This window comes from Helianthus annuus, chromosome 3 (assembly GCF_002127325.2).
Source record: "Helianthus annuus cultivar XRQ/B chromosome 3, HanXRQr2.0-SUNRISE, whole genome shotgun sequence".
Taxonomy (NCBI): Eukaryota; Viridiplantae; Streptophyta; class Magnoliopsida; order Asterales; family Asteraceae; genus Helianthus; species Helianthus annuus.
The window spans coordinates 151,723,410-151,734,547 of NC_035435.2; the positions used below are offsets into that span (position 1 = coordinate 151,723,410).

The 11,138-nt window shown below is 37.2% G+C and overlaps 1 protein-coding gene across 1 annotated transcript; it reads right to left on the minus strand.

Moving 5' to 3' along the window:
* Positions 1 to 2,654: 2,654 nt before the first annotated feature.
* Positions 2,655 to 4,622, minus strand: LOC110930151 (geranylgeranyl diphosphate reductase, chloroplastic). The gene has a single exon (XM_022173386.2). The coding sequence runs from the start codon at positions 4,138 to 4,140 to the stop codon at positions 2,767 to 2,769; it is 1,374 nt and encodes a 457-aa protein (XP_022029078.1). The 5' UTR covers positions 4,141 to 4,622; the 3' UTR covers positions 2,655 to 2,766.
* Positions 4,623 to 11,138: the final 6,516 nt, after the last annotated feature.

Sequence of the window (11,138 nt, forward strand, 5' to 3'; positions counted from 1 at the left end):
TGCATAAAACTGAAAAAGAGCTTGAAAATCAAGTATTATATTTTTTTTTTGAGAGGAAGCCAAGTTGCTATATGATATTCAAAAAAAAATGTAGCATTGATTTGACGCCAGCTACAGTGTTTTTTTAATGCTCTTTACTGTATAGTTTACTACTATGAGGCAACTTTTCAACAATAGCTCCTACTTGGAATGTTTCACTCAGATTCATTCCTTCTGACAGAATATCACTAAGAAAATCTGCAGTTTTTGGACATAACTCATCACAGTTTTTGAATCAATCATTTTATAGTCCAAAAACCAAACCACGACATACTTTTTTGTCCCCGCATCCTCAGTCCTGTATTTGCGTTCCAATGACTCACATAATTCTTTGGCAGTTGGAACCTTGAGATACACGTTATACAAGGCATCTGAGAGGCCATTCAACACATAGTTGCGACATAGGTACCCAGAATGCTTCCAAGCATCAACAGCACACACAGATTGAACATCAGATGTGCCTTCTGTGAGAACAAGGGGACTCTGTCAAAAACCTCACAAGGTTTAGAGTAGGGGTGTGAATTTCTGACATGACCCGAAAACACGACACGAACCTAATACGAAATTCGTGGGTTTAGGTTTAGTCTAAACGGGTTCGGGTCAACGTGGTCGGGTTGGCGGGTTGACCCGTTTAACCCCTTTATATTATATAATATTTTTTTACAGTATGTTTTTTGTTATAAATTAAATTGGGTATGTATTTTATGCTATAAATATAACAAAGAAAAAGAAATTCATATAAGATTTTATAATTTAAATGTAATTGTATTATATATATTTGTGTTTTTAAGTAAACTTTAAATTTAATACATTAATTTGTGTTAAAAAAATAAAAGCTTTCGGGTTGAACGGGTCGTGTTCGGGTCAACCTATGAATATTTAGGTCGGGTTCGGGTTTATTGGTATGACACAATTTTCAGGTTCGGGTCGGGTTCGGGTTCGTATAAAATTTTCGGGTTCGGATCGGGTTGAACCTGCCAACCCGCGAACACGACCCGTTTAGCAGCCCTAGTTTAGAGTGGTCAGATAGAACATCTTTTGTTGCCATCTCTTCAAATTCAAACCAGTAAACTTCTCTGGTTTTCAGCATGGTTAGTAACCGCTTGAGCCGCTTAGGTACCAACCAATGGTCCCATGGTAGTGGATGTGGATCCAACAGTGGTTGATGTGGTTGCTGAAACATTGGCTATTTCAGAAACAAGAATAAAATTACAATCAGTTTATGGCAGAAACAAATTGGTTTACAGAAAACCAATGCAAACTACAAAAGTTTGCTAATAAACAAAATAAACTGTTTATGAAAATTTTTAAAACCAAAACAGTGAACGGATTTTAAAATCTGTTTTAAGCTTGTAGGACAACCGTTCACAAAATAAATAAAATAACAATTTTATTAATCTAAATTCTGATTACATTACATAAGAAGAAATGAACCATACTGAAAGAAAATACAATACAAGAAATATAAACTAAACCAAGAACATATTACAAAAAAATAAGGAAAAACATAAGACAACGGTGATTGAGGCACGTGAAGATCACGCTTCCCTTAAAACAGATTTTGGGCCACCCAGGTGAACCTGCTGTTTCCCAGGGTACAACAGCCTGAGCAGATTGTACTGCCGAGATTAGCCTAGCACCAATCTAAATTCTGATTACATTACATAAGAAGAAATGAACCATACTGAAAGAAAATACAATACAAGAAATATAAACTAAACCAAGAACATATTACAAAAAAATAAGGAAAAACACAAGACAACGGTGATTGAGGCACGTGAAGATCACGCTTCCCTTAAAACAGATTTTGGGCCACCCAGGTGAACCTGCTGTTTCCCAGGGTACAACAGCCTGAGCAGATTGTACTGCCGGGATTAGCCTAGCACCTGAAAATATATCTAAAACAACAGTGCGTAGAGATCCAAAGTTAGGGAACTCGTTTAAAGTTGTGTGTATTGTATGAACCATACAAGTTTCAGTGTTCTCGGCATATAGAACAAAGCTTTGTTTATAACATTGTCTTGAATTCCAATGAAAAGTCTCAATTGAATACATAATTCAATTAAAAATTAAATCTTGAATTCAATGATATAATGAATTCTAAGAATTTGATAAGACTTGACCACACAAAGCCACTGACCTGAGCGCACACACTTAAAATATCCATCGACCTCGTCCCGACCCTGGGCAGATGTGCGTGCCGGGTGCTTCACACCTCCTGGTTACCATTGGGTATGAGTTGTCACGCAAGAATACATTCATGTAGAGAATTCTAATTATAAATCCACAAAAGGATTTATTTTTCCACCTATGTGGGACACGCTCAATTTTCCACATATTTATAGTTCCAACACACAAACTTAATGTTTAATATATCTCATTCATCTTGGCTTAATTATTAAATAATCATTATATTAACTTATAATATAATATTATTTATAAAATTCTTATACCCTACATATACAAAGGGCATGTACAGTAGTTTTGCTATTTTTTTAATATTAAAATAATAATAAAATTTTAGTTAGTAGCTTTAAAAATAATATATTAGCTTTTTCTTTAGCAAGTTGGTCTAGATTAGACATCAAGTAAAACAAAGACACCAGTTGTTTAAATGGTTCAAAAAATTCAACAGAAATGCACATATATAAATTATGAAATCTTATGCAGTCTTGCAAGTTGCAAATCATAAGCTACAAGTAACAAATCAATACATACATGAATCTGTCACACAACCTTAGCAAGAACATCTTGGTCAAATGCCTCCATTTGTTTCCCAAGAAGCTTGCATCTTATCAAACTCCCAATCGTATTCGAAACCATCTTAAAATCTTCCCAACTATTTCCCTTAGCCAATTTCTTATACAAATAGCTTTCAAATGTCATTCTCTGTACATACTCATCTCCACAAAGCTCCACCAAAGCCTCTCTTGCAGCATTGCTCCCAAAAAACACATGCTGCAACAAATCCAAGAATCTAAATGTCGTTTTATACTGCGAATCCCATTGTTTCAAATACTCTCTTTTCAAATCACTTTCATCGATCATCCTGTGACCCTCCTCTGACGCTTTCACAATCGCTTCACCACACATTCTCCCACTCTTCGCCGCGAAATATATCCCTTCGCCAGTGCATTTCGCCACGTACCCCGCTGCATCCCCGACCAGAGCCACCCTACCTCGGACCCTAACTGGTCGGGGATGCTCTGGGATTGGGTGGGCCTCCACTTTAATCACCTTCCCACCCGCGATCTTTGGGTGGACCCTCGACCGGACCCCTTGTTGATATTGTTTGATATATTTCTTTGAGCACACGGTCCACGTGCCAACCGCCACGTGGTCGCATTTGGGGAAAACCCAAGCGTAAAAGTCCGGTGAGACGTCGTTTCCGACGTACATCTCCGCGAGGTTTTCGTAATACTCCATTTTGTCGTTTGGGAGTTTGATTCTCTCCTGGAAAGCAATGGCGCAGGCGTAGTCCCCTGCGCCAATCGCTTTCGCCACGCGACTGTTGGCGCCGTCGGCGCCAACAACCACGTCGACGGGGAGGCATTTCATCGTGTTGTTGACGGTGTAGTTGACGATGTAAGGTTGGTTAGGTTGTAATGGGACGTCAAGGTTTGTTACAAGTGCTTTAACAAGCGTGACACCTTTCGATTCGGCACGTGATCGGAGGTAGGAATCGAGTACTTCGCGGCGGAGCATGGAGATGTACTCGTTGGGCTTCAAGGTTTTGCCGAAGTCAACGGTGAGGTTAGAAGGGGATATTATTTTCATATGGGTTACTTTCCTATCAATGAGATCATGTGGGATGGAGAACTCTTCGAGCATGCAGAGCGGGATGGCGCCACCGCATGGTTTGGCGCCACTCGGGGTGCGCTCGAAGAGATATGTCTCTATCCCGCCGGATGCCAACGCCTCTGCGGCAGAGGATCCGGCAGGACCACCGCCGATTACGGCGGCGGTTAGCTTTCGGCCCGAGATATGTGTGTTTGAAGTTGAAGTGGCTGAGATGGTGAGTTTGGGGAGGGGTGTGAATCTGGGGTTTGGGGTCTTGAAAGTGAGGGTTAGAGAGTGAAGTGGGTGAGTTATGGCGGCCATGGTTGTTCTTCACTCTGGATTCAATTAGGCATATGATTAGCAAAATGTGATGTAGTAATCAGTGGACTTAATTAAGAAATGGAAAAGCAAATCGACAAAAGATTCCTTTATTAATTAAACAAATAAGTAACAACACAACACAAAACAAACAAGGGTTTTGCTATATGTCCTATTCTGTGGTATTTATTCAATGTAATTAATTGAGGAAACCTTCTAAATAAAACTATTATTGTATATAGATAGTATTTGTTTGAGATCAACGTACAGCTCATTTAACACATATGCATGCATATATATAGAATCTGTCTTAGCTCTCCCTGTAATCAAATCAGGTTGACCCGTGTCAACCGAAAAGTAATTGTCATTTTAAGAAGAATAATACCTTCAGGTAGCGTTCGTTTCATGGAATGGAATGGAATTAGGAAGTTTTTCTTTGTAAAATTGATCTTGGTTGGGGGAGGGAGGAATTTGAAATCCCATGAATTTCTTTAATCAATGAAATTTGTGACTATTTCAACATTCCATTCCATTCCTTCATTAGAGTGAAGGATTTCTAAGGAATGTTGAAATAGTCACAAATTTCATTGATTAAAGAAATTCATGGGATTTCAAATTCCTCCCTCCCCCAACCAAGATCAATTTTACAAAGAAAAACTTCCTAATTCCATTCAATTCCATTCCATGAAACGAACGCTACCTCAGTTCACGAATTTGAATACTGAGATCATTAACATCACCTTCTGTGTGTGCTAACATTACTGGATTATTGCGTTTTTGCTTCTAACGACCCCCTTGATCACTCTCTCAAGTGCAAATTCTAAATTCAATTCTTCATCTGTTCCATCCACGTATCATGTTAGTCTTGTAAATAAACACTAGATATACAATGCTTACTACCTATTTTATGGCAAAAATGTTAGTGTATGAACAGCCCACTATAACATCATAGGGGTTTGGTTTGGTTTGGTTTGGTTTGGTTTGGTTTGGTCCTCATCTATCACAATATGTGAAAAAAGCAGATTAACAATCATATATGTTGTATGAATCTTCAATTGCATTGGTGGGTGGTTCCTAAAGTTAAGGCAAACTTTGTCATCAGAAAACCAACACGGAGCAGCGATGTTATATAACTGCTGAAACTGAACAAAAAATGGGAGATACATATGATTCATAATTGAGGACAAACAAAGATTCCTATTTAAGTTTGTGGGTAAATCGCAAATATTAAATGGATTAGTCTAAACGTTATGTGATACGTTAATCATATGAAAACACGCATTTGACGTATCTTATTGAACTCAATGCAGCCTATATAAGCATTGCGATTGGATCAAAACATAAAGAAATCAAATTTATACCGTACAATTATAACGTATTATATGTGGCCTGAGTCATACACAGAAAATGTAACGGCTATAACAGAAATGCTGACACGTATAATCAAAATATATTAATTAGAGCCTAAAAAAGGGAAAAAATAAACCGCAATTTGACTCCACTCGGATCGAAACAAAATTTACAAAACATTCATAAAAATCACGAAAACATATTATATTTGACCCGATTCGTTTCCCAAAAAAATTACGTCGAAACATACACCAACTCGAATTTATACCGAAACATACATAAAAATATGTACGTAAACTTTTTTTTTTAAACGTAAACATATTATATTTAACCAGACTCGTTTTCATAAAAAGTTTACATCGAAACGTAGAGCAAATCGAATTTTTATCGACACGTACCTAAAAATATGCACATGAAAAATTAGTTTTTCTTAAGTAAAGGAGATATAGCTGTAAACTCGAAACAAATTATTAGTAAAAAACTTAATATGTTAAATACGTTCGTAAAATCGTGCCAAATAGCACTCTAATGCCACACCACTGCCAGCGGCCACCAATATCAGAAGAGCTCGTAAAAAAATAAATAAAAAAGTAAAAAGTAACACCGAACAAAAAACAGATGGAAAATCGTTGAACCACGCCCGCCCGTTGCAGCATGTTAATACGAAATATTAGACATAAATGTAAAACGTAGAAAAGAATAACCAAGTCGACCCAGAACCAGCGTGTTGCGACGAACTTGTCAAACAAAGAAAAATAGACGTGTTGTGACTTGCGACTGTTTGTCAACTGGGAAAAACCAGACGAAAAAACGTTGAACCCTACATGCACGTTATGGCGTGTTGACTTGAAAAAACTATTACGAAACTTAAAACGAAAAACTTGCGAAAGATAAAAGTATGGGGGACCAAAGTTGAAAATAAAAAAGTGTTGGGGATTAAATTGTAAAAGATGAAAAGCTTTTTAGAAAGTAAAAAAGTCAAAGAGGTTAAAATGCAAAAGATTAAATTTTTGTATTAAAAGTGAAAAATGTAATTTTTTTTTTGGAAAAACTCCCGATGCCCATGTTACAACGCGCATTGCGCCGCGGGCAACGAAACCCTTGTCTCTCATCTTTAGTTTTTAAGGAGCCTGAGTACGATTCCGGGTTCCGTCTTGGCACGTTTTATTATGTTCGAACCAAATGGCCACACACTGCCTCTTGACATAGCGGCCGGGGGCTTACAATTTAAGACGCAACGTATACAAACGCTAGATGAAGGTTAAATAACATCAAACATTTAACCACGTAAAGCATCACAACACAAAACTTAACCCGGTTTCACATATTAAAAATCTCAGGCCGTAAACCACATAGTTACAAGGCACATATGTTAGCTCCCATCTCCTACGAGTATATAATCATTTACTACCACGTCAAGCATACACTTATCGTTCGTTAACTTGATATTTTTTTTGTCACCGTTATGAAGAATTTTGTACTTAAAAGTGTCTTACTTGATCATATCAGCCACTTTGGTGGTAGTTGATATTATCAGGAAGCATTCACACTTTGTCATACTTTGTAATGACTTTGACTTCATTGACTTATCCTTACATTAAATACTAAATATTCCCTAATAAAGTATGAAGTTTTGATTATGAGCTTATCTCAAAATCAATGAGTAAACCATTTCGGACCTCACACACATTATTCAATAATATATTGGAATATTGTCTTCTATACATACTCAAGACCGAAGGAGAAGACAATGACGAAGGGAAGGAACAAACTGTTACCACATATCAATTCTGGATCAAATGCATCATGCTTCCTCCTATTTGACACACCATGATTTCGTTGTTTTCACCGGTGGAGATGATCGTAGAGTTTTCTTAAGTAGAATGAAAAAGATGATGGCATCGATGCAACTAATATATATGAATAACTAGGTTATTACCCGGGATTGCTTTCCGGGCTCAAGAAAGTTACTTTTATTAAAAACTATTTATGATTAATAGTGGGAAGGCCCGCGCGTTGCCGCGGGTATTTACGATTTTTTGCCGCAAGTAGTAGTAGTAATAATAATAATTATTATTATTATTATGAAATCACTGTCATTACCCAACACTGAAATAGTATTGATGTCTATTATGATTATGAAATTACCAGTGTTGCCTATTATACTAATCAACCATGTAACCACCAGTGTTGCCTTTATTACTAATCACCCCCTTTACTACTAATCACCAGAAGATAAACCTTTCCTTCATGATATTTGGTTTCACAGGCACCACTAATCCCGACTCCAAGTAAGGTTGAGGCATACTCATACCGATCTTCATTCATTGTTAAAATTACATGAAATTTAATTTTATAATTATCTTTTAGTTAATATTAATTATCTATAATTATGTAGGAGATAGAGACGAGAAAACTAAAAAATAGATGGTTCCAATGAATGACATGTGTCCCCCATTGGTTTCTTTTATTATATAGTATAGATATAGATATGACACGTCATATCGTGAACTAACACATTAATAACCCTACAAAAAGTAACTTGGGTTATGTCTCTTTTGTTTAAAAGTCGCGTCCATTAGAAAAGGTTATTGATGGAAAGGTTACACCATTTTTGTTTAAAAGTCGTGTCCATTAGAAAATGTTATTGATGGAAAGGTTACGTATGTTTTGTTTAAAAGTCGCGTCCGTTAGAAAATGTTATTGATGGAAATGTTACGTCAGTTTTGTTTAAAAGTCGTGTCTATTAGAAAAGGTTATTGATAAAAGGTTACCCTTTTTTATTATACTATACTCTTATACAATTAGTAACTTAGGTAACCATGGCATGCACATGCCTTTTCATATAACTATAAAAAGCAACAAAGATCACCAAGAATTGACTCCCACCATTTCATACAACTAACAATTAACTTTTATCTATCCACTTTGCGCTCCTTCAGACACACCTCTGCATAAATTTCCACCACATAACGCATCGAATGGGTAGCAATCCGAACTAAACAACATGTATACCATATTAACTAATTAACAAAACGTTGCGACTTTATTCCTGTCGAATGTCGAATAGGACGACAATCTGACATAAATATACTTAATTAAAAAGGAATATTGGATTTTAATAATCCTAACTATTAGTTGTTGGCTGCCAACAGTCTCAACTTCAAAAATAACCACTAGCAGTCCCAACTATTGACATATTGGCCACCAATGGACCCTGACTAACAGAACCCTAACACCGTTAGTCTCTGGCCGCTGGAAAACCGGTTTTGTCCAGAAAAAAAATTCTAAAGGTTCGATCTAAAGTTACAAAGAGGTTTGAGACCAAAATGTTGAGTTTTCCGGCCAAAAAGTTGAGTTTTTCGTCGAAAAAGAACTTTCCCGGCGAAAAAGGAGTTTTCCGACAACTGTAATAATTTAGGTTTTTACTAGAAAAAGGTTCCTAAAGGTCCATAATAAGGTTACAAAGAGGTTCGGGACAAAAATGTTGAGTTTTCCGGCCAAAAATGAGTTTTCCGGCCAAAAAATGTTTTCGGGCGACCGGAGACTAACGGCGTTAGGGTTTTGTTAGTCAGGGTCCATTGGAGGCCAATATGTTAAAAGTTAGGACTGCCGGTGATTATTTTTAAAGTTGGGACTGCTGGTAGCCAACGGCGAATATTTTGGATTATTAAAATCCAATATTCCATTAAAAAAGTAATAGACGCGCCTTTCCGTCGAGCGATTAAAACGGTTATCACAGCCATTCAACGCCCCTTTTCGTTGTGCATAAATACCTTATATCTCCATAATAGTGGTACGGATTCAATCTTGACGACCAGAAACTCTCGGTTGTTTGAGCGAATTTTAGAATAGGATCAAACCTGATTTCGTGATGATGGTGGTGATCCGCCGGCTAATCGGATCATGATGACCGGAGTTGTTCCGGCCAGTGAAGATGGAGGGAAACGTGGCGTACACTCATTGGAGAATTCGATGTTTACCTTTCATTGCGGTGATGGAAGTCATGTTATCATATCACCACGCCGGAGAAGCAATGGTGCGGTGGTGGAACAAACGAGAAGATGGTGAGAGAATAGAGAGAGAAACGGAGATAGAGGGAGAAACGGTATCAATGTACGTCATGTTATTGAACATAAAAATATTGATTACTTATCTGCGAAGCAATTGTCATTCATCATCCGAAAAGTAAGGCTACTCGGTATGGTGATGGACCATCCTTGGAGGATGATCCGCCACGTAGGCGCCACGTCATAGTCCTCCCAAGGATGGTCCATCCTCCAAAACTAGAAGGCATGGGAGGATGGTCCTAGATGAGCCAACCCCACAAAAATATGTACAAGTATTAAAGCATAATGTACAAATCAAACACACACACAAACAAAAAAGGCCCCACCATACTGGATCGTCGCCAACGTCGGATTATGGCCGTTTAGGACGGGGACGTGGGGGGGCGGCACGGTGTTCCTGGCGTCGCCGGAGCTCGACGGTATGGGGACGAACCCCATACCGTGTAGCCTAATACACTGAGTTGGTTTTTATTTTCAAAATCTTTCTGAAGTTCACAAAAGTGGGTTTATTGATTCATGTTTTTTTCTGTTAGTTTTTATTTTGATAACAATAGCGTAAACAATGAAATTTCCAGTCATGATATGAGGGTTTGTAATTAGCGTGGCCACAAGTCTAGAGTACTTAGTTTTAATTTGTATTTGGTATTAGTGTATACAAGGGCCCATTAAGTATAGTGATTATTTTTAGTTTATTAAAATATGTAAACGTGATCATAATCGAGCATCTCATATAATGCTACTAAAGACACTCGTAATCAACAGCCTGCTGCAACGTGCGGGTTTACTTCAACTCGTAATTCCAACAAAGTCTAACAAGTCCAATAAATGTACTATTTTGAGGGTTATATCTTGAGAAAAATTATTAACTTAATAAATTTATTAGATAATCAGAAAATTTACATAAATAAAAAGCAAAAAAATAAAATAATAGAATTCTTGAAAATACATTTTTTTTCTAGTGTCTTATTATTTGTAGAATGATTTGTAGATAATGTGCTTATGGTGGGTGCCTTGACAGCCATATATTGGTCCACAAACAAGTTGAAGCCTATGAGACCACCATAGCAATGAGGTGGTCCTCAATAGTACAGGTCGAAGCATATGGTACCCTACAAGCAGCGGCGGACAAAGAGTTTTTTTTTCACGAGGGTAGGTTTTTCTCGGGGCTTGGGTATCTGTTAACTCGACATACGAACTTTCGGTTCGGGTAAAAATTGTCAAATAAATAAAAGATAACCAGTTGTAACCGGTAAAACTAAAAGCGAAAAGGAGCTTTTTAAGGTAATTATGATCACGAAAAGGTAAATCAGTATTTAATAACCATTTATATAGAACAACCCAAGCACTTAACCAAAAGTTTATACTAATTTTACTGTTGAGATATTGGATTTATATATATAACCCAAAGTTTCACCATTTGGCCAATAACACTCTCAACTTATGAGTTCTACCACATCACTCTCAGTTTTTAACTTATTTTCCTATGGCACTCCCAAACTAACTAAACCATAACCCAGTTAGTTTTTTTTTTTGCTGATGTGGCATTTGACGTGGCATTTATTATTGATGTGGCATCTGACG

Coding starts and splice junctions, on each gene's coding strand:
- LOC110930151 (XM_022173386.2), bottom strand. CDS start 4,140: ATGGCCGCCATAACTCACCCACTTCACTCTCTAACCCTCACTTTCAAG.